At 43.4% G+C, this 25,070-nt stretch overlaps 1 protein-coding gene across 2 annotated transcripts in view; it reads left to right on the top strand.

Moving 5' to 3' along the window:
* MAPRE2 (microtubule associated protein RP/EB family member 2) overlaps positions 1-25,070 on the top strand; it is a 672,904-nt gene that overhangs the window by 397,539 nt on the left and 250,295 nt on the right. Inside the window, exon 1 of one of the 2 annotated variants that reach the window (XM_085605668.1) lies at positions 13,037-13,355. The exons of the other annotated variant lie outside the window; for it this stretch is intronic. Coding sequence (XP_085461794.1) covers positions 13,237-13,355 — 119 coding nt within the window. The 5' untranslated portion in view covers positions 13,037-13,236. Of the gene's footprint in view, positions 1-13,036; positions 13,356-25,070 lie in introns of those variants that run through there. 2 annotated transcript variants of the gene reach the window in all.

Raw genomic sequence — 25,070 nt, 5'->3', positions numbered from 1 at the left:
TCTAGGAATTCTACCTATTCTCATTTCAAGTAAAGTTTGAACTGCGGGAGTTTCCTTTCCACCTAATCCGGTAATTGTAAAAGGCTGACCTTTAAACTTCTTTGATTTTCCATGAATAAGAGTGGCCTCCGCTCCTGTATCTACCAATGCTCGGGCCCTTTGGATATTACGATGTCTCCAATAAATATCAATATCTACATAGGGTCTATTATCTCTGTGAGCCCATCTGTGTACTGGAGCTTGACCTATTTCCTAGTCATTTTTACTGCGTTCTGTGTACCAGGATAAATCAGGATAAAGACTCTCACGTTTCCCAGGTATCGATACCTCCTGTTCATATCCATCTCCATTACGAAATGGATTCCTGTTGTCTGCATTGTACTGCGGATTTCGATCGGCCAATCTGTGTCGATCCTCTCTCCTTCTCAACTCAGGAGAATGATCCCTATCATCTCTACGTCTGCTGTTAACATAATCCTCTCTCCCCCTTTCTCTTTCCCCCTCTCCCTCTCTGTCTCTCTCACGACGGGGGGACAAATCACGTACATAACGTCGATCATCACGACGATCAGAGCGCCCACGGCGGTCGTCATCACCGCTACCATCAGAAAAACCACGATCACACTCAGTCGTCCGAACACGCCGGGCACCCTCCTTTCGATCCAAGCCACGTTTGCGAAACATTTCCCACAAACGAGAAGTAGTCTCACCGTCAATGTCCTCCTTCCGCACACCATCGGCCATAAGACCAAAAAACATATCACGTCTAGTAAGTTTATTGTCACCAGGAGTACGAGTGTCAGGCCGGGATTGCCGTTCAGGTTTAAACCACTCACCCAACTCACCGAGTTGGCGTACCGATTCCAGCACCATAGACAATACGTTACCAGTCTGATTAATCAATAAAGTCATCATGACCTGCTTATAAGCAACAGGGGAAGAACGAATAATACGATTCCGCACAGAAGATGTCAACAAACCATCAAGCAACCTGTCAGCAGTATTCAGAAAAATCGCCGTTTTCATCACCTCCTCTTTGAGACGTTGTGCAGCATCGCGCAAAGTATACCACGGTTTGTCATTCACAGGCCAGTCAGACTCAGTAGGATATTTTTGATTACAACCCTCAGTCGCCAATTGAAGCAAAGAAATTTGACCACCAACATTAAAGTTACGAAAATGATCCTGTACAGTAGAGTCCGAACTCAAGGAACAAAACTTCAAACAATCGCCAGCATCCAACATAATGCCAGCAGCGCCCAGTTCATAAAGGCGCACCATCCATGTGAGTAAGGTCTCACCAGCTCGCTGCCGAAATCGCTGCAAAATATCACTAATTTCTTGTTGAGTAAAATCCTCCAAAGAGTCTAAAGCAATACCATTCGGAGCACCGGGAGCCTGCTGCAACTTCCGCCGAAAAACTGGATGCACCGAGACCGCGGGACGAGCATCACAAGGAGCTCGACCAGTACACGTAGAGAAACAATCAGTGCAAGAAGCATCGACCCCGCTCGAAGGACGAGCGCAATCACGGGGTGCACCATCAGAGGCGCAAGAAGCAGACTTACAATCACGGCCGGAGCGAGAGGACTCGCGCTTGGCAGACTCCTCACCCGAGGAAGGAGAATCACTCGAGTTCCAGATATTACCATCCCATTCATCAGGATTCCAATCCAGTCCGGCTTTCGCCACGACCAGACGCACCTTTCGGGTCGAAACCCGACCACGCCGATTCTTGTATTTATAACGAGCAATTCGCACAGCCGCCCTCTCGGCAATAGTTTGGTACGTCTCAAGTTTGTCAGCAAGCAACTTATTTTGACACCGCAACAAAGTATGAGCATTCTGAATCTCAACAAAGTTCGCTCCCACATCCTTATGCAATTTCTGTAACTTCAACAACCTCTCATGCAGAATCCTGTACGCAGACAGAACAATCCAACCTCTGCGCCCCAAAACGGGAAGCTCATCACCCTTAGATACCGGCGCCTTCTGTAAACAAGTAATCACATTAGCCGGCTCCGCCAGCTCCAAAAAAGAATTCCAATTCTCACTCAAACCAGTAGAATCAGCCCACTCACGGGCTAAGGCTTCATAAGGCGTTGAATCCCAGCCGGGAATATCAACGGGCAACTTAAAAGTAGATTTCGACTTTCTAGAAAACATCTCGGAAAAGAAAGAAAAAGAGAAAAAGAGAAAGAAAGAAAGGAAAAAAAAACTACAGACAATTATATAAAAATAATATACAAACGAAACCACGCACGCGCCGAAAGCAAACACGATACAACCACAACGCACACAGGTTTCGTAAACGGTTCGTGACGCCAAATGTTCTGCTTGGGTTTTCGGATCAGATAGAACCCGCTCATCAGAGCCTCACTAACCCAGCCAGAACGTTACCCCCTCCCTAGAACCTATTTACAATAGTGCAACCACATATATCTACCAGCTAAGGACAGGGAATTCCTACTATACATACCAAGACCTCTTATAATCGGCGGCCTCGCGATCCCATATGGATCCAGACCTCTCTGCCCATACGACAGTATCACAAGTGGCGGCCTCGCGATCCCATACGAATCCAGACCTCTCTACCCAGACGGCAGTCTCAGCACAATCGGCGGCCTCGCGATCCCATACGAATCCAGACCTCTCTGCCCATACGACAGTATCACAAGTGGCGGCCTCGCGATCCCATACGAATCCAGACCTCTCTGCCCATACGAAAGTATCAGCACAATCGGCGGCCTCGCGATCCCATACGAATCCAGACCTCTCTGCCCATACGACAGTATCACAAGTGGCGGCCTCGCGATCCCATACGAATCCAGACCTCTCTACCCAGACGGCAGTATCACAAGTGGCGGCCTCGCGATCCCATACGAATCCAGACCTCTCTACCCAGACGGCAGTATCACAAGTGGCGGCCTCGCGATCCCATACGAATCCAGACCTCTCTACCCAGACGGCAGTCTCAGCACAATCGGCGGCCTCGCGATCCCATACGAATCCAGACCTCTCTGCCCATACGACAGTATCACAAGTGGCGGCCTCGCGATCCCATACGAATCCAGACCTCTCTGCCCATACGACAGTATCACAAGTGGCGGCCTCGCGATCCCATACGAATCCAGACCTCTCTACCCAGACGGCAGTCTCAGCACAATCGGCGGCCTCGCGATCCCATACGAATCCAGACCTCTCTGCCCATACGACAGTATCACAAGTGGCGGCCTCGCGATCCCATACGAATCCAGACCTCTCTGCCCATACGAAAGTATCAGCACAATCGGCGGCCTCGCGATCCCATACGAATCCAGACCTCTCTGCCCATACGACAGTATCACAAGTGGCGGCCTCGCGATCCCATACGAATCCAGACCTCTCTACCCAGACGGCAGTATCACAAGTGGCGGCCTCGCGATCCCATACGAATCCAGACCTCTCTACCCAGACGGCAGTATCACAAGTGGCGGCCTCGCGATCCCATACGAATCCAGACCTCTCTACCCAGACGGCAGTATCACAAGTGGCGGCCTCGCGATCCCATACGAATCCAGACCTCTCTACCCAGACGGCAGTCTCATACAGTTCATCCTATGATCACCATAACACACAAAAAGGGAATCAGTCTCACTATTCATCAGATCACACAAGGACTGCCAGTTCGAGCATAGCCTGTTCTCCAGTTCGAGGGGCTCCTCTTTCCCTTATTCAGTTACCACTTACCTGATCAGGGTTAACATCTGTTCATGTAGCCGCAGCTGACTAGAAGAATAGGCTACCCTCTCATACAAGAACACGTCACATGTTGGTTCACTACAAACTGGATACTTTATTACTCATTACATACGCAATCACATAACATTACAATATAACACATAACCTGCAAAGAAAAGTGAAAGATTAAGTTGTACACTCTAATAAGAAAGGGTCGACATCACCTTAGTAGTATGTAGCCTGCACTCAGTGGTCATCTAGGTTCCCTTCTCGTCTGTGCCTCGGCTCGCCTGGAAGTCACACCTCCGCAGTCACCCTTCTCCGAGTCACTGGGACCTCTTCCTCATCGGCTACTCTCTCCTCTCTGGCTATTCTGCTAGGAGAGTATCTGTCTCTCGGTTCTTCTCCACCTTCAAGATGGCGTCTGTCTTCCCTGGAATAAGTAGTAGCTTTACTGCTAACGGCTAGATGCCGCCTACGGACTGAACATGTAACTGCCTCAGACTTTCACTAATATAGAGGTGCGTTTCCTCATGGAAAATTCCGTCCCGTAACCTGCCGCCCACCAAATTCTTGTACCTCCCCGTACCAAGGACACTTTCCTAGCCGGCCGGCCTGATGTAGTGTCTTCGGCATGAAGAAAAATACAATCCTTCGATAAGGGCCGGCCTGAACCGGTTCTCTCCAAGCGAATAACACCTCATAACTAAAACATTACATTTGACCTAGAAGCATCCCAAGCTGCCGGAGCAGAAAGAAAGATGGAGTCTCTCCCGTTTGAGGTCTACCAGGCCTGAATTCAGCACGGCTCCATGAAATACCCTCACTACAGGACAGGTTATCCCTAATACTAACGAATCTATCCCCTAGGCTATGTGTGCAAGCCCTGATCTATGGGGAAGAGCACAGGATCATGTCGAAGTGCCTAGTAAATAGGCTCCATTCACTACTCTAACCCTTAGACTTGAATGGTAAGAGACTGAAGTCACATTCAATCACTTTTCAACACAAGAAGGCCGGGAAAATCGAGCAGAACAGCCAGTGATACATTAAGTCCATTGTTGCGGCCCCACCAAAAATGGTCACACAAGAACACCAGGGTGCAAAAAATGGCCTCAAAAAGGGGATAGTGAATGAACTCCCAAACAGGAAGGTGTAATTGTGCCTGGGGCTCTGAAATCATTGCACTGGAGCTTTTGGGCCTTGCAGCAATTTTAGATAGAAGTAAACAATAGCAAAAAATGAGGGATGCTAAAACCAATTAGACACAGTCCAATTGAGATCATTTCTGGGGCTCGCAAAATACTTCTTTAAGTTTGTGAGTAAATTTATACTGGAACTGCCACTTTGGTGAATGTTGATAAAGAAAGGTGTTAATTTAAGATTGCCTGAAGACCGTGTCTAAATGTTACATTATATGTTTTAGAAACCAGATGTGCATGAAGGTATAGGAATTCTTAGTGGCGAAGTGGAAGTTGAGCAAAGTATATGAAAATAGAAGAGGTTATACTCGAGTATGACTAGGAGAAAGTAGTGGATTTGCTGCATGAGGGCCATCTCGCAACATTGATGACATTAGAAGGTGCGTCACATTTGCTGATAGCCTGATATGGATTGGCCTATGGATGCCAATTAGGAAACTATGTGCAATCTGTAACTAGTGAATTGGTGAGGGAGATAGGGATGCTTTCTTTGTTGCCTGGAGCAAGGCTGAGCAAACCATTTATTAAGTTGGTGTCAAATAGCATTGGTCCCAGAACTACTGTAGGAGAAAAAGTAATGTGTGTCGTAGTGCATGTGGATTAATACTGCAGTAGGTGGATGACATTTGAGGAAGTGGGTGCGGTTAACACAAGAGTGGGGACAGTTTTTTTTAAAGAGTCGGAGGACCTTGTAGAAATTATGCCTATTTTCAGAGTAACTGACAATGGTGAACACTTTGTTGCAGAGGAAATGAAGAAATGTCTTAATAGGGTGGTGTTAGAACATGTGGACCTTACAATGTATTGTCCACATACAAATGGATTGTTTAAAAAAAAGTGAGCTGTATGCTTAAGAAGTATTTCCAGCGGAATTCCATCTATTTGACAAATTTCTATTATTAAGAAATTCAGGCTGTCGAAATCAGGCTGACCGAACACCTTTATGAAGAAATGTCAAAATGAAAGAAACAATTTCAACAAAAATATATGTATTTAAGGAAAAGGTGTACGACCATTCGAATTAAAAATGTTGCAGCGGTTTTAGCAGAATCGGGCAAAACTAGGCATAGATGGGGAAGAGGTTAAAAAGAAACGAAGAGTGGGAAGGTGAAGAAAGGAAGAGGAACTTCTCCCCAGCCTTAAAAAACAAAGAGGGTTAACAGGAGAACCCAAGTTAAATGGAACAAAGCAATAAAACAAATATAAAGAAACAAATGTGGGTTAACAGGAGAACCCAAGTTAAATGGAACAAAGCAATAAAACAAATATAAAGAAACAAATGTGGGTTAACAGGAGAACCCAAGTTAAATGGAACAAAGCAATAAAATAAATATAAAGAAACAAATGTTTCTTCAAGAATGGGTTTCCCCGTGTTGGTTTCATGAAACTGGTGAAAAACATTCAATAAAGAAAAATATTTCAATAATGGTTCGGCAAAATGACTTTCTCAAAACCATTTTCTTCACGTTTATTTTTTTCCTAAAAGACATAAACTTTTACAGCTATTAAGTGTGAGTAATTTGGGATGGAGAGAAATGCTGCACAGAAGATTGTGGAGAAACTGCATAAGACAACATGCAATCTCTAGAGCGTTATCTTTTGTGACTGAAGGAGAGAGAGCTTGGAATAGAATTCGCCTTTGGCCAGTTTGGCTTTAATGGGGAAGTGAACATGGACAGGAGGCATATTGTGGATATGGTGACGAGGATTGATGAGAGGTACAGGTGCTATTACTGCAAGCAAAACAAGCAAAACAAAGAAAGTGTGTGTTGTATTGTTGGTGCGTAAGTAACCCAACGTGACTAACTTTGGATCTGGGTTTACACAACCTCATAAAGGATGTGTAAACATGTTTTGGTACTTGGCACTGGGGATCTGTAGAACTTAACCTTTACAGATTTGGTCAACTGGTATACGCTGGTGACAATGATGTCAAAACCAGGACTAGTGAGTGTGCACGCCATCAGCGGCTGTCGCGTCAGTAACAAATGTTAAGCAATAATTCATTTAGATCAATTGGTCTCTAGACCTGTAGTCTAGAGACTTTATGTGATGTTAGTATGTTTCAGCTATGTTCTGTTGCTCACTAGTTTATCAGTCTCTTTGTAGATAGTATCTCTCGCTGTGTTTCCTTTATCTGGTGTTGGGATCCATAGATCTTTTTATTGGTCTGTTGTACACAGTGCAGAATGTGTTACTTTCCTTTTCTTTTCTTGTAAGAGGCATGTGTTAGTTTAGTAGGTGATGCTAGGTTAGCCCTGGTGTGTGTTAGAGGACTCTGAGGAGCTGTGGGTGGTCTTTCTACCTTCAACCAATATAGCTTGCTATTGACTTTTGTGGGCTCGCTATCCCCTAGATAATCTATAATGATAGTAGCGTCCAGTGCTTGGTCGGTAATGGTGTTTTCCTCGTAGGTAGATGAGGCAATGTGTACTTAAAGTTAAGATTCAAAACAGCTTTTCTAAAATATAATCAATAAATAAGGAAGGAAAGACTGACTCAAAAGGAAGTTTGAGATCAGTAATTTAGAGAAAACCATAAATGTTTACAAAATCCAATACTGAAAATAAGATTACGGCTCAGTTCAATAAACAAGTTATCAGTCATAAAAATCAATTGCCATGAAGGCATTTAGTAGTTTTAAGATAGATGTAGCAATATAGACTAAGTCCAGAGTGTGCAGCAAATCGACAGAGAATGGGGCAGCATCTGTAGAGGCTTAAAAAAGCCTGGTTCACCCCCTAATGTTGGGTCTTCTAAAATGACTTTCACAATAAAATGCAAGGGAATATACAATGTCAGCATCAGATGAGCAAATGTATCCTTATAGCTGTGTATCACAATTCAGCATTAAACAATGTCATATAATATGACTATGTTAGCACTATCCCTTAATATAAATATATTAACTTATTTCTGACCTAATGTCATCGGAGATGTCAGAACAAATGTGCTACAATAAACAATGGAAAGACTCATGGTTGAACTGTCTTCAGCGAGTAGGAAGAGCCTTGAAACTCACACAAGGCTCCTTCCGGAGTTCTTTGAGTACAACATATCATTACAAAACAAACAGTACATGTTTTGCTGTGTACGGTGTCAACTGACTGAGAAATATAAACACACAGTGCTTATTAGGAAGTCAACAGCCATGTTTTTCATTTACAAGATGGATTTACATCCTAATTGAGGCCGAGTTTAGCAAAAGCCAGAAAACACACTTATGCACATCACAGTATTTTTACTTTAATTGTAATATATTTATGATAAGGGGTAAAAAAAATTGATTTCTCTTTATGCAGATGACATATCTCTATCGGTGTGATGCTTCCTCACTGGTTCTTCGGCCCCTGGAGGATTTGAATACGGTTTTGTGATGTGTCGAGATTATATGTTAACAGGACTAAATTTGCATTCTCCCACTGTGGCCTCTTAATCTGGAACGTTGAAGCATTGTACAGGTATTACCTCTGCCTGGGCACACAAGACTGTCAGGTACCTAGAAGCCCAGATATACCATAATGAATTTGATATGATAAATGGCAATGCCATGAAAACCATGACAGGCAACAGAAAATCAGTCAAATTCTGGGAAAAACCACCTCTATCGTCAAAGGGCAGGTTCGTCCTGTCAAAAATGTGTATTACCTAGGCTACTAAATATTTTTGCAACGCTGCCACTATGCCTAACGTGGACATTCTTCTCTGTGTTGAATGGACCACTGTTTGACCTGGTTAGTGGATGGGGCACCGTAGATGTTCCCTGACGAAATTACAGCTGCCTTTGACAGAGGGTGTACCAGGGGCACCCGATTCTGAATTACACGATTTAGCAGTACAAGTGCAGTGATTCGTAAAGTGGGCCTCACATGTCACCAATGTTGACCTGCAATAGCTAGGGGACACTAGGGATAAATGTCTTGAAGCATATAATAAGCCTTCGCTCTAAGTCTCATACATTACCACGCCTGGTAGAGGTGGTCAAATATTACTGGAAATGGGCCATGTTGCATACAGGGGTGCCAATCCTGAATGTGCGTCAACTGCCGCTATGGTCCTTACCGAGATTTAGTGCATTGATGGATAGAACAGATGTGCGCGTTTGGACTCCAGCCACATTTAAAACCGTAGCAGATTTAATAAAAGATAAGCATTTTGTGCACTTTGGTGACTTGCCCTAACTTTCCCCTACCAGTTGACTAATTTCTAGAGTATAATGCGCTATTCAGTCCCGCCAAAGAGACCAGGAGATACATCAAGATGTTCCCGACACACAATATGGCTCAGGCTGTCCTGACGATAGGTGGGTGTAGATTTTCGTTGACACATTTCTACAATCAAGTAATAGTGCAAATACAGACAGCATTCATCACGATTAAGGACAGTCTGGAAGCGAGGCAAGGCAGTGCCTTGGAACGCCCACTTCCAATTGATTCACATGTAGCACTGCCTTGTAGAATCTGCAGAATATTCCCCATGGTGTCAGGTGTCTGTCCTAGCTGTGCTGCGCACAATACAGAACTCTGGCATATGTTCTGGAACTGTTTGAGACTGGTACAGTATTAGTCCAATATCCTGCAGCTAACAGGCCGTATTGTTGATCTAGACATCCAGTATACCCCTAAAACCTGTCTTCTGGGTATGTTACGATGAGACAGAAAAACAGCGAGGTGGCCATATTTACTGACCTAGCTCTGCTGTTGGCTAAAAGGCAAAATGCGATGCAGTGGAAGAGTGGTGCAGCCCCTTCATTGAGTGGGTGGGGCTGTGAGTTGGTAAAATGGCCAATTGTTAATTAATCTGGCTCGGAGAGGGGCTACATATCCAGATTCACAAACTGAGATTTATACCTGGCCCTATACTAAAGTATGATCCCACCCACCCCTCCCGATGCTTAATCTCAGTAAGCCTTATTTTGAGTAGCAAATAATGTCTATGGGGTCAAGATGGTACCTAATAAGATGTATTGGTGCTCTCCTCCTCACCTAACAGTATGACAGCGGACACCTTGGATCTCCATCAAATCTTAGAGAGGATTCACCTGCAGATTGTGTGATATTATAATGATGTTTTTATGCAACACCAATAATTTGAGATGCTTTTCCTTCATTAATTAAATATTGATTGGTTCTTCTGTGGGGGGTTGATGCTCGGAGTATAGTTAATTTATTTTTGTCTCTCAGTTCCTTGTTTCTATTTTCAACACATGTTGTGGTTCACAATAAGCATTTAAATCTGTTGGACAACCTATCTGTTTTTAATGTGAAAACAGGATAATGAATATGTGACCCGTAAGAGAAACGTGAAAAGATTATTGCTGTTAAATAAAAATTCAATACAGATATATTTAAAAAAAGAAGAGGTTCAAATAATTCAAACCAGAAAATAACTTCCTTGCTTTTATGAAGTATCTTGTTTTTTTTTCACTGAGTCTAAGGTTATCGACAAATGCCAGGATTTGGTAACCAAATCTTAACCCCCCCCCCCCCCCCCAATAGTTTGACCGACACATCATATGAATAAAAACTCCAGATGATAAAAAAGAATAAAGTATTACAGAAGGAAGCAAGATAAAGGATATGACGATGGAAACTTTCACATTCCACAGGGTAATTGGCACAGATGAGGCAAGCATTCTTCTTTAGTGGTTATCTATAGAACAAGAGAATGCAATATGAGATTGCAGGGCTGGTACGAGTAAAGAAGCAAATATTTTGATCAAGGAAAGGGACAGCATCCCGGTAGAACTGGCGGAGTCGTATACTGTTAATTAATGCCTGATACAGGCTTAGGGCAGTAGTATCCTAAAGTCTTGTGTAAAGATGAAGACTGATGCATTTTTTTAAGAAAAAGTATGCATGAAATAGGGCCTGGAAGTCTCAGTTTCTACCCTCTCTGTTTCTGTGTGTTAAACTTTGGTGTGGTTGTCCTTTCCTCTCGAGCTATAGGCAGTCTTGGTTTTTCTGTGGAATATCATTCTGTTCTTGTGGAGCCAGAGGCAGGTATGAAACCCCACCCGTGCACTGCTTGTAGTGTGGAAAAAAAGCACCTCATCAAACAGGAAGGACGAATATTGGTACCACTTGACGTGTTGCTTGACTGCAGAGTAACTGCATTGCCTGAAGTTTTCTTTTTGTATTATTGCACAATTTTATTATTAATCCTCATTCGCATACCACAGTGTGAGCATACCAAACTTTATAGTTCATTGATAATTGCTTTTGAAAACGGTTACTACAGCTGGAATAAAGTCAATACTACTGACGCGCGTTTTTTCCTAGTTTTCATTCTAAAGGTCTACCCATGAACCGGTAGCAGTGTTAATCCTTTTAGGATTTTATTGCGCCACACTGGATTCGGTCAGTTTACAAATTCAGTGTGGTAAAGGCATTAGAGAAAGCAACATACATGACAAGGAGTCAGTCAATACTACAGGGCTAGGAGTAAATCAATAATCATATAAACACATGAAGTTCGTAAAACGTAAATAATGAAATAGGAGAACAGAATATAATTCATCTCAAGCAAGTGAGTCATAAATCACAGGTCCTGCCAACAGAGTGTAGCCTTGTAAAGATCAGGGGCCAGTGAGCCCAACACTCTTCGGGTAAAGCACAGTTTATAGGGTGAAATACAATAAGATTCATACATTTGGTGTGACTGCGCAAAGCTCTTGAAATCCCATCCAATCATGTTAAAGACAGAACGATACAGTTAAAAATGACATTCCTCAGCACTATCCCACAGATTCATATAATGTAGTTCCCATCCTCGTTGCTCATGAAACACCCTAATAATTAGTTCGAATATCGCTAGAATCAAGGTTAAATTCTCATTAGAATCACAAAGTAATCCCAATAGGTGAGACCTGAGGAAAACATTCACTATGCTAACACAGATTGAAAACAAAGCATCATGTTGTACATAAGAGAACGACGTGTTAAAAACATTGTTTTCAAAAGATCTGTTACACGCTGAATACATGTGAGGAAAGGACAGAAAGACGACTGCGTGCCAAGAATAAAATGGCTGCAAACAGCAACTACCATTTTGAAATTAAAGCCTACATTATTCATGTTAAAATATTTACGACTTCTCAGGAGAACATCTTGAATTCAGTATGTAATAATGACAGCATATTCATTGTTATACATTTTATTTAAACACACTACACCACTATTTTTACCCAGCAATCCCAGTACCGTCCTTTTTCATCCCTATTATTATCTTTACCTTGACACTGGTTAGTAGGCAGCAACGTAGATCCCTAAAATGGGAGCTGTAACTAACGAGGCCAAGCTTGTTCAAGCTTGTTCAACTTTAAGTTTAAATTGACGTGCCCTGGTCTGAATGAATGGCGCAGAGATCGCTGCTAGAAACTGCCACTTGTATGAATGGAGTTAAGGATGGGCGCTTGCCAGGAGCACTAATACACTCCAACCCCCCCCGGGGAGCGGGGGCACGGTGGCGACCACACAGTTCTCGCTCCAACCTGCTGCTTGGGTTAACAGCTGTCTAACTCTTTCTTTGTAATATACAATGGAGCCTGGTCTGAAATTCACTCGAGTAAATTCTTTGTTTTAAGGGAACTTCAGCCTCTGTACCGCAGGAATCAGTGCACCAAACGTCTACTAAATACAGCGCTTGGGATGCGACTTGTTTTATAACACCCCATCGACTGCTGAGGTAATCTATACTCCACATTATCTGCACTTTAGCTCTAAATTGAGTGTGGTAAAAAATGTAGCTCAATAGTACCCATTGGTTACACAAGAAACCTCCCTAAAGACCCCTGTTCATTGACCCGAGAAAAAAGTGACAGCGTGAGCGTCTGAATCCCTGACAGATGCCAGCCTCGGAAACCCCTGGTCGGGGCGCTCTTTATGCGTGCAGCTGCAAGGCAGGCGGCGCGAGGCCGGCTGGAATAGCAGAGCGCGGGGAGGAGCGGCAGCGGCGGTACAGGAGAAGCGGTGGCTGGCAGGAAGAGCGCGTTCTGCTGGTGGGTTTGGGGTGTGCGCGTGGAGGCGGCGCTGGGCCCAGCCACGCCAGATGCCGGCCAGCACGCGCGCCCGTTAAAGGCCCCGGCCTGCTGCTGCCTCGGCCGCTCTCCGCACACTGAAGAGATGTGATGAGTTAGCCGGTTGCCATGGCGAGGGACCTCCCGGCCACGTGACCAGGATGCTGCCCCGGGTGACGTCAGCCACGAGCGGGAGGGGGACGCGGGCGGCAGCCAGGGAGCTGTGGCGAAGCAGCAGCAGCCAGACCCCAGCGACGGCACCTCCGCACATACAGAGCTATTGTGAAAACCGCCCCAATGCCCGGCCCAACGCAAGCGCTCTCCCCCAATGGCGAGAACAACAACGACATCCTGCAGGATAACGGCACCATCATCCCCTTCAGGAAGCACACCGTGCGGGGCGAGCGCTCCTACAGGTGAGGGTCGCGGCTGCAGTCGGGGGCGAGGGCATTACATAACACTGGCACCGGTGCATGCGAGGACTGCCACTGGGCCCCCGGCACCCGCCGGCCGTGGGGAGCGCAGCGGAGCCCTCCGCACTGGCAGACGCCCTGTACTGTACCCTGGGGAGGTTGCAGGCCAGATGATCACATGCACTGCTCTGATTTCAGTACCCCCACCATGGAAACGCTCTCATCATCACTGGCTGCCTCCTGCGTGCAGTGAAATCTGAACGGATCTGCATGCTTCACGCAGTCTGTGTATACATCTGCAGCGCGAGGGTCCGCAGACTGGGAGCCCTTTAATGTGCCGTTCACAGTGCCTTCTCGTGCTTGCACCGCTTCCTGCTCCTGCTGCACGAATGGATGGCGAGTGCAGTGTGCGTGCTATTTCAAGGGCTTCTTTTTGTCTGTGCGTTCCTTTTCCGCTAATGAAAGCCGAGCAGCGTGGCCAGATACAGCGGGGGGAAGTGGGAGGCAGCTTGCCCGGGTGCGTGTGGCAAAACATGGATCCCCGTTAAATGCAGGCTGCAGCAGCAGGCTCTGATGGTAACACTGCCAGGTTGAGGAGCTTTGTGAGGCTCAGGCCGCTGATTGGCGCGAGGGCTGACAGCACCGGCCGTGCTGCTGCTGTGCGTGCATTCACCGGGATTCCTGCCGATACCCAAACCCCTAAAGCTGTACGGCTACAGGGCACAACAGGGAATCCGTACATGAAAGAGAATTTCTGTTTTTTTCTACTGCCGAATTAGCACGCAGGTTTAGCAATCCCGCGCGCTCATATCAGGCAGAAAATCACAACATTACGACGAGCTGGCGGGTGTGTGCTCTGTCACCGCCTTCTACACTCACTCAGCAGATGTATGCTTCGCTGCCTTTCTACATTAACGCATTTCACCTTGTGTTTACGGGCATAAGTCCATTAAAGGTACAGATGAAGTTTCTTGTACAGACAGTGCTTGTTTTGCAGTTTTATTAAATGTTTATTGCCTGATTGTTTTGATTGTTTTGTCTCGCCTGGGAAAGGGCTGACGTAGAAAGAATCCTCCACACCCCTGCCTTGTCAACGCAGATTTCAAAGTTACACATTCTTAGCTTGGAGGGTTTGGTACAAGTGACTGCATTTACACCCGCAGCATGAAGAAATACCTTGGTTTTTAACACTTTTAATCTGATGTATAAAAAGATGAAAATCATGTTTAGAATTCTGTTCCGTATATGTGGACGTGTGTACCTATATCGGTAGTTGTGTTATATACTGTCAATTCACTGACAGACTATGTATTTTTCGAGGCATTCTGTGTGGTGCCACGCGTCTCGTGTGGGAGCGCACGTTGTAGCTGTCACAGAGCTTCACAGACTGTTTGACATCACATCAACATATATTTGTAAAATAAAATGTACATTGCTCGTCCACAACAAAAGTTCTGTGCTCTTCGCCTCTGCTAGTTTATGGCTATTGCTCTGTCTGTAATTACTGCTCTTTGTTACAACCAGTTGCCCACTGGAGTGACAGCCTGCCTCCAGCATAAGACATGAGAATGGCCTGCTGTTAAGAATAGAAAAGGGAGACAATCTTGACCAGAGGTCTTCTGGGACTGGAGGACTTGTCGGGCAGGCTTTGTGCTGGTTGTCTCTGAAGACATGACTGTGTTGAGGGTTTTGAACAATGTCTGCAAGGTCTAATATGCCATCTGTTTTTCAGTGGCCACAGCAGTGTCAGGGTGGTCTAAAATACACTGCATAATGATGGATGAAGATGCTTCAGTTAATCTTACAAGCTGGAACATCATCTGGCTAGCATCCCCTCCCATTGCATTTGGCAGCTATGTCATTACAGAAGATAGCCAACCACTTGCAAGATCTTAGCCCCGCCCCGGGGTTGCTGCTGCACCCTTTCAGTTGGCGCACAGCCAGCAGTTGAAACTGGACGGTGTCTTTGGGCATGGGCCCACAACTCCTTTGCATATAGTTGATCTATTTCTGAAATGGCGTAGCCGAGCTAAAATCATTGAACGGAATACTGTTCAAAATTGTTCCCTGAGTTTATGAATGAATATTCATAATCATGAAATTAATTTGTCTCCCTAAATGACACCCCTCAACCCAAACATGGAGCGTTTGAGCTTAACTGTAGAAGAGCTCAAGCTGCACCTCACCACTATCAAGGGCTTAGTGCATCTGGAGCTGTTTGTGTTCATGTGTTCGTGGGATGTGGCTTGGTAGTAGTCATTCGGTGGACTTCCCTCTGGTGGCTAGGCAATAATTGATTCGTTTATGGTTGGTCCTGTTCAGATATGGCACAGATGGATTGAGAAGGTGTTCTAGTTGCGGTAATTGCCAGAGTTTATCATTAATTCCATTATTCTGTTCTTCAGCTATATTACAGTAGAATGTACAGAATATTTAGTATTTAAAATACAATACTCCATCGCTCAATTTGTTGGCAAATTAATCCAGAATTGTCATCTAATTTCAGCCTGTTAGAAAACGTGTTCCATTTTGTAAACAACCATACTGGTTTGCTAGTGGACGTGACGTTACAGTGTGAATGCACAGGTATGGTATACATTCTCAGCAGTTTAACCTAGTAACTGAAGTTTAATAATTGTCGCCCTAAAATATAATTCAGTTACGGTTCATAATAGTATTCATGAATATTTCTTAGAAAGAGGTTTGTTGAAAGGAGTTGAGCACTATTATCTCAACTTAGCAGTACACTGTGGATTTCACATTAGAGCTTCCTCTAAAAATATGCTTTCTAGAATATATTCATCCCTTTTTCATTGATTTAACTTTCTGTTGCATTTTATTAATAGTCAGGGCCACTGGAATTATAGGCAGGGGAGTGTCAAATTATGCAGCAGTTTGAGTAAATTATGCAGCATGAAAACACAAATTATGTGGCAAGTTTTGTGATAGTTTTACTTCATTATTTTGTAATTTTAAGCTTGTTGACACTGTCGGAGCATTAGGTGTACCTCATTAGTACCAGTTTAACACCCTAATATAGCAATAGGCTACAGAAAGGTGACCAGTTTACCTTTGCAAAGGGCCTTCCACTGAGCTGCAACACGTGTCGCTGCGATTTTACAAACTTTTGAACCGTTTGAGCTAGAAACAAAATGTTCTTAGTATTGGTCCTAATATTTTTCAAAATTCTCTTACGCTAAACTCATTTTGGAGTCATGGATTTATTTAATCAGATGTCTAATAGGCATTGTATCAGGACATTGTTGCCCAAAGATGAGAGCTGGGGGGAAACAGTTCACTTGAAACAAACCTAAGAAAGAGACTGAGGCACTATAATCAGTGCAATTGTGGTACCTTGTGGCCAATGTCATGATAAAATGGCAAGTTTTCAGTCGAAATGGAGAGCCTAATCTTCTCTGTATTAATTGCGCAAGTCACCATTCCGGTAACTAGTTGCAGATTGTTAATGGAGGAGTACTATTGTCTTGAAACACGTTAGTGATTACGTGTGTAGTCTTTATGGTCCAAGGAAGCCATCTTGAACTTTGCCAGTGTCCTCCTGAGAGAGCAGCTACTGCGTGACATTGAGCTCGCCTCAGGGAATACGCTGCCACATTTAGCTCTAATTGGAGCTTTGGAGAACCCTCAGTTGGCAGCGTTGCAGAGAGTGTTACTATACTCCCGCCTCACTAAGGTGCAAAACATAAGACCAGCAAAAATAGTGGAAAGAAAAAGCTCGTCTGTGCTGACAGGAGGTGCGTGGTAACCAGGTGGAAGGAAACAGCAAATGGTGGGCGATTGCCTAGCAACCGGAGGCTTCTAGTATAAATTAATCCACAGAAGAAATAGGAAAGTTGACAGAGGAGCTTGTTTCCATGACAGTAGTCAATCTTGTTTAGTATTTTGACTGTTGAAAGAAACATGAACGCTATCATTTGTCATGTGATTTCTGCAGAGAACTGTTTTTTTTTGTTAATAGTGCTATATACAGCAATATCCTTGTTAGATAGCCATGTTTCTCAATTGTGGTTAGTGATGTCCAATTCACGTTACGTTTAAGCCAAATATGTTTGTTTGCTTATCCGTTAATTTGTTTATGTGCTAATATTGAGATAAAATAATATCGTAAGCTTTAACAAAATATGTTCTTACAAATATATTGTGAAGTAGATAGGCATTTGGATGTCAACCACACCGTGTTTGGGGGAAAACCCCAGTTCTGATCCTGCTTTGTCACGGAAAAGCCTAATAATTGTGTATCAACTAGTTCTGCCTGGTTCTGTTACTCTACCACATCGTAGGGTAAGCCCAGGTCGAAACTCAGTTCACCTCCCTGCATTCAACAAAGCCATGCGAGACCTCTCAAACAGCTGCAAGCATTGAACTGTGCGTTTGTCAAATGACACAGATTAAATTAACTAGATAACATACAATATGATGTATCATTAATTGAAAACCTGTGTTTGAAACTTGAGGTGTTGAGACTTCGGCCAAAGGTTATATGATACAAAACATTTTACTCAAGTGTTTGATACCACAATTTTTTTACATCTACACAAGTTAACAACATCTGAGATAAAATAGGTTACTACACCAGAAATGCTTTATGTGCATATGGTGGGATTCGGGCTTGACTGTTCCTATTAGAAAATGGCCTAGACTGCTTTGCGTTTGGTAGGTCTCAATCTGTTGGCATTGTGGCTGAAAAATGATGGACTGGAATTAATTGATATTTTATCCTGGCTACCAGGAAAATCCAATCAATGATATGTAGTTTTGCGTTATATTCCATACAGACACAAAAACACTGAGACGGACACAGTGAACTAAAAAAAGTGAACGATATATTATCAGTCATATATCGTAGAGCACACCTCATATACAAAAAGTTGAAAGACAATTCAACACCGTATATCATTACATACATAGATATGTGTCATGTGATCAACATAAACCAACATTTAACATTTACAAAGCACATTGAGAAGGAAAGAAAAGAAAATATTTGTTTTCCTTCTCAATGTATATATGTATATGTAGTGTGCTATACGATATATGACTGATAATATATTGTTTACTTTTTTAAGTTCACTGTCAGTCAGTTTTTGATCTGTATGGTATATAATGTGAACTATATATCATAGATTGGTTTTTCCTAGTGGTCAGGATAAAATATAAATATTAAAGTAATTCTACCTTGCTCAACAGAACCAACCATTAGTGCATACTGTTCTAGTCTCCCAGGTTCTGTGAGATACTGGGTCACCCGATAAATCTTTACTGGAATTAATTGAAGCATTTCTTCCTTCACCTTGTTGTTTGTTGCTGTTCATTCTCGAAGAGCGACAGGAATGCCCATATCTGAGACCCGTATTCTCTGTGCCTTAGGACTCAAGCTATACCTCACTGACGAGGTGTAAGCAGGCTGAATCTGTTCCAGGGTTGCTTATGTTCCTGTCCAGATGGGGACCTGGCCGGTCAGTGCAGGCTGGGGCTGTTCCTATTGGAACAGGACAAATACTGATTTCCATATTGCAGATCTCTGTGTGGTTTGGCATTGTGGATAAAAATGATGGACTGGAATTTGGCCTAGAGCGCTCACCTGTGGTTTAGATTAATTCAAGCATTCCTTCCGTCACCTTATTGTTTGTTGCTGTTCTTGCTACATAGTGCCACCGGTTAGTCACCAATTATAGATCTACATTGAGTCTATAAATCTTCTTGGCCCAGGCCAACCTGTGTTCTGTCTAGGTCATGGCAGTGCTCCATGTTTGAGCGAGAGGCCGTGTTGCTAACTCAAGATATGAGATGAATTCACGATCCAGCCTTCATCCTACTATTAGACAAATCAATTGGTTTTGTTATAGTGACATCGTTCTCCACAATCCGTTTCCTAAATGGACATTAAAGAACTGCTATTGAGCTGGCTTCATTGATGAGTCAATTGAGAATGGGGACAATAAATTGGAGACCAATCTTGACTTTTACATATTTGGGTAACGAGGGCTTAAAGCCCTTTATCGGCTTAGTGATTTCAGATTCCAGCATTGATGAGCCCTGGGATAGCGGGCTGAACTTTTTGGCAGCTGTTGAGGGGTAGTAGGTAAAGAAGTGTTCTCTCAGAGGGATTCAGTCTTCTCTTGGAAGGAGCCAGAACATTGAAGTATTAGCTCTCTAAATATGGATAGCATCTCCTGTGACTGGTTGTCAGAACTGGCAATCTTGTTCTGAAAAAAAGCTGTTTTGATTTGTGAATGGCAAGCCTGTGACTATTGTTATAAATTTTGCAGGCTTTTTGTCCTGTATCTGTTTGAGTGCCTTTCTAGACGTACCACATGACTATCAGTAGTCGTACAAACAGAGCTTTCTTTATTGGAATGACAAATTAAAGATTGATTAGCATAGCGTGACCCATCAGAATCTGTTGACTTCTCTATCTAGCCACAGCTCGCAGTTCCTGGTAGGACCAATTAGTGCTGTCTCAGTCGGAAACTGTACTACAGTAAAGACAGCCTTTTTTACATTAATGCCTGTTTTGTAACAGTGGCAATGACGAAAAGGATATAGAAGCCACGGTGGTACACTTCCCCAGCGTTTCAGTGTGCAGAGGTTTTCATTCAGCTATTTATTGGCCTCACTTTTAGGGAGACAGGGCATACTGCATTTGAGAGGTGTTACAATGAGGGCTAAAGTGACACTTTCTTTTTCTAGGAGATCCAGTAACTTGATCAGAGGACATCCTAGTCATCTGATGTTAGACTATCATAATAGCCAATTCTTGCTTCCACTATGGTTTAAGTATTGGCGGTTAGATGTTACATTCATAGGAAGGGGTGCAATACCCTGTACAGTCCGAGGTGGAACTGGATGAATTGACCCCCCCCCCCCCCCTCTAGCAACTTTGGTCCTTTATGGATATGATGCTGTTGAAGCAGCGTCTCAACATGTTGATTTAATATTGCTGCTTGGTGGAGCTGTCAGAATTAAAGCGCTGTATTCAGAATGGATTTTGTCAAATTTGTGTTTGGGATGTGAGGTTATGATTCTGTTTTTGGTGATTTTGAGTCTCATTCAGGTGTCCTCCAATCAGTTTTAACTTGTCAAAAATGTGGGGAGTTTAATGGTTTCTGAAAATGTGGTCCCATGTTAATAAGATGTAGAATGTTGTTGCTTTTACATTTGATTGACAGTTCATTCTAGCATGAAGTGCTATGTTGTGGGGCTTTCTTGGGATGTACAAAAGAGAACCTGGAGACCGATGACATTGTTAGAGTGATTTATAAAGCCATTCTGTTATTATGCAGACTATTCAGCCTGATTAAAAAGAGTGAAAGGATTTCCTAAGTTGTCCTGTTAGCCATTAGCAATTTTTTTAACCTATCCAAGATAAAGATGGTGAGCCGTGTTGGTATCCGGTAGTAACAGTATTTTAACAATGTCAGAATATGGCACAGCTGTTCATGTAGAAACAGAGCATTCCTCTAGTCTGGCTCAGGTGTTTGAATCCTGCCTAGAAAAAGGTCACCTTTTCTGATTTGCATACCATTATACTATTCTCTGTAAGCAGTGCTTCACCAGAAGTAATCTAAAATTTCATTAAATGTTTTAAAAAATATTTTTGTTTTTCATTGCAAGTCTGATCGTATGAATACGTGAGTGCCTCTTATTAGTACAGAAGTCAGCATTTTGATGTAAACATATTTATGACTACAGAGTAGGTTAAAAGAATAAACCGCCCTACAGTGTTAAGAACTCGTGTAATAATTTTTTCCTCCAAAAATCATCTGTTATTTTTTTTTTTTTCTCAGGCACAGTTTTAGAAAAGTAAGCAAACACTCTAGCTCCTAAATAAAAAATCCTTACATTTAACTGAATTATTTTGTGCTACGTATTTCAAAAGTTGACCAAGTGACACAGTAGCTGTAAATGTTTTTTAACTCATTCGCTACCATATTTTCAACATTATTTGTTAATCTAAGTTAACTGAAGAAAAGCTCCAGAAGTTTCCCAAAGAAATAAAAGCATAGTTATTCCATATAAATCATGATTGTCTGAGGAAAATTGGTGCTAATTGTCTGTGACATTTCATGGCTGGAGATCAGCATAGTTTTGAAACCGTTCAGACGGATGCTGAACAACTCTTCATTGTATGAATGTGCACTCATGTGTAAGCTTGTGTTATAATATGTCTAGTGCATTGTCTGCAGCAGTTTATTATCCACCTATTTGTGTAAGTAGAGCAGAGCTATAACGTACTTCACAAGAGCAAAGCTTCGAAAATAACTTGCGTAGAAAACCATCTCTGGAATAGAATGCTCCTAACTGGGTTCACTAGAAATCAAGGTAGGACATTGCATTGTCATTCTATAGAAAGGGAAATATATGTTCCTCTTAGTCTCCCGTAATGTGGATACACTTTTAAATAATGAATTAAAGTCTTCTGGCCCGAAAGTAAATGATACACTGGACCATCTTCCTAAAACACCCCTCTTACTTGCCACTAAGCAAGAGAATCATATGTGGCTTTGGTTTGGGGCTAGCCAAGCTGAAACCTGGGTGCCTGTAAGGTGCCTACAGACCTGGAGACCTGTGAGGGTTGAACGACATTTGCCTTGGTTCAAGAGGTGAAAGAAGTGAAGTGAGCAAAACTGAATGAGAACCAATAACTCCCAGAACGACCGCCCTCCCAGGCCCCGCACAACCAGGGTGACTTTGAGCAGTATTCACATGTTCTGCTCTGTCAGTCCATTTAGTGTTTGCGGTGTTTGACCGAGGGAGGAGTCCGAATGTTGATTGGATTTTCTTTTACATTAAGAGATTTTTCTGCGCATAGTTGGGGAAGCTATAGTTGGTGATTGATTTTGTGTGAGGTTCAAGGCTTATAAATGAGTCTGCCTTGCCATTTTTTTGTTACACCCAGTGTCTAGTTGTGCCAGTGTTCTTGGTATTTTTGAAAACCAGTGGAGTGACAACAGTGGAAATAAATACTTTCTGTTTATTTACAAAGCAAGTACTGAATGGTATTTGTGTGTTCTAGTGTTTGATGTTCTTCATGCCTCTGTTCAGGCGTTTGCTAACCTCCTGGATGGAAGTTTTGTGGGAAAACAATTGGATGTTGAATCGACTCTGCAGCTAACTATTGTGTGTTGGGCTCTTCGGTGCTTTACCTGATAGTTAAAATCAGTAGGGATTTTAACTCTCGCCCTTGTGCGCCTTCATTTTGTGAACTGTCGTCCTGATGTACCTCTAAACGGCAGCCCCACCTTCAGAATTGTGAGAAGGCAGGTCATTTTCTTTATCATTAAAGCCATCTAACTGTGAAGAGTGAAATCTGGTGTCAAATTCGTTTAATCTCTTTTTTTAGATGCATGACTTGACTTGAGCTCCCAATGAGACTAGAGGGTATAGTTTATGGCAGAGAACTCACTGTTTGCCCTTCCTGATTTATGATCTCATGGTAGGAACCATATCCCACTGCTCACCATTTTGTGTAAGTATTATTGATGTATTCTAAAAATGAAGTGTGACGAATCTGATCATTCCTCTCTATTAGCGTTGTAGGATTAATAATACAGGAATCAGTATGATGTGCGATGAGGCATCCTGTCCAGAATGCAAGTGAGGAGAAGGGTTTCATGACACAGTCACTGACTACAGTATGCTGCTGCTTAGCGCCTGCCACCTAAACTCATTGTCAAACATATTTATTGTTCTCCTTCCATCATCATCGCTCAATGGAATAACTGTACTGGGATCCCTTGAGTAGACTGTATCTTTACTTTGCAGTGGCAGTAAATTGGCCAGGATGAGATTCAAGTCCTTCTCATGGAACGCCCACACCCAGTTGCCCTTGACCCCTACTTTTCAACATCAGCATACACACACCCGATCAACTAATGGAACAGCACCAGTTCCAATGGCAGATAACACGCAAATCCACCTCAGGCGAGGGGATAGAGACATATCAAAGTTTGTTGTTGACCTTGAAAAACATTTTATTAAGTCAGTATTTGTGTAAATGTTATTACAAATGTAAATCCTTCCGGTGGGGTCTCACTTTGAGATCGATGTATCTCTGACACCATGGGAGCTTGTGGTTGCTTCAGTTCTGGTGCCTATACACCGTTTCACTGAGTGCCTTTGGCCTGCTGTGCTCCTGACCCTTGATCTCTTGGCAAACTGCCTTTCTCTCTTTGCCCCAGTCTTCAAAACTGGTTTCCACAGTGTATTAAATTAATTGGGCAGCTCCAGTGCTTGCCCCTCACTCTGTGTTCCCCATCTTCGGCTTTCTTGCTGCTTAGGCTGCTCTTGTGCAAATCTTCTCGATGCAGAGCCTGTGGTGTGCTCTGTGTTCTGCCAATTGCTACATAGCCGATCTCTCCTTCCACTAGGGCACAACTTTATAACCCTCATTCTCAGGGCACAAGTCCTAAAAAAAGAAGTGGGGGGACGCTGTCACCGGAAGTGACGTCACAACAGGAATCTCATGAAGAGAAGTGGGGGGACGCTGTCACCGGAAGTGACGTCACAACAGGAATCTCATGAGTATTCATATGCCTTTAGATGACGGGGCATTTCACAGCACTGCTACCCCTGGTCTGTTCCTCGATGTCCTTTGCAACCCCCCCTCCCCCCCACTCCCCCGAGGGGGTGCCCCAGTTGCACAACGAAGTGCTCAAAAGTGCACAAGATACAGAAGGACACACATTCCAAGCGTTAACCGCCAACGCCTGCTCGCTCCGCCTCCCAATCACTCCAGCCTGCACACACCACCGGTGCCTCTTAAAGTCTCCAATTACAAATATTAGCATATCTTTGGTAATTTACGGGAAACTTCCCTCCCACCCGGGCTCTCTGCTCACACAATGCTGTCCAGCTTTTGGGCAGGGGGGACGGCGTCCACCCGGAAAAACCTGGTAAAATAAGTGGGGAGACGCCGTCCACCCGCGTGGTACCCCGACTCGAGCCCTGCTCATTCTGTCAGGTTGTTCTACGTGCCTTATGAATTTTATTCACCCTTCTACATATTCATTAATCCATGTTTTGGTCTGTGCCTCTGCCTAGATACTCTCTTTCATGGATTTTGACTTGGAAATCTGCTTGGGATTTCACAATGGGAACACTTAACTGTGTCAGAGTGAAGTTATTGATTTTGGTGGCTGTACGTTTATTGCTCCCTAGCCAAAGATTTTCCAGTGCTTTAAGGATTGTTGAAGTTATCCATTTTGAGGGCATCAGAATAATTTCACAATATTTTTTTTTCTCATGGATATGGCTTCTCATCTGAACTTCTGCTGCTAGCCCCCGCTGGTCCAGGCAAGACATACACTACCATCACACAGGTGCAGGTTTTTCCTCTCTTCATCCTTCATCATGTGTCCGCAAGACCAGTACTAGTTCAAGACAAAATGGACACAGTTGAAGCTGTGCGAGAACTCCAACAGCTACTTACTGTAAGTTCATTTAACTCAAAGCTAGGACGATATGGGTTAACTCCATTGCGCTAAAGGTTGAGAAATTGCTTCATTGAAAGGCAATCTTCTTTACCACCCTGTGACAGGAACTTACCTCAATCAACGAGTCCCACGGCGCCAGTCGCCAGTTCACATCTTCCAGTCATCTTTAGGGTGGAAAGAAAACATAAGGTCAGACATAGAAGATGGACAAACGGAAAGATAAAAGAAAGAAAGGAGAAAAAGACTAATGCGGAAAGCAGAG

This window comes from Triturus cristatus, chromosome 5_1 (genome assembly GCF_964204655.1).
Source record: "Triturus cristatus chromosome 5_1, aTriCri1.1, whole genome shotgun sequence".
NCBI classification, from domain to species: domain Eukaryota; kingdom Metazoa; phylum Chordata; class Amphibia; order Caudata; family Salamandridae; genus Triturus; species Triturus cristatus.
The sequence above is the reverse complement of the archived record's forward strand: the minus strand, read 5'-3'. Positions and strand labels throughout refer to the sequence as shown.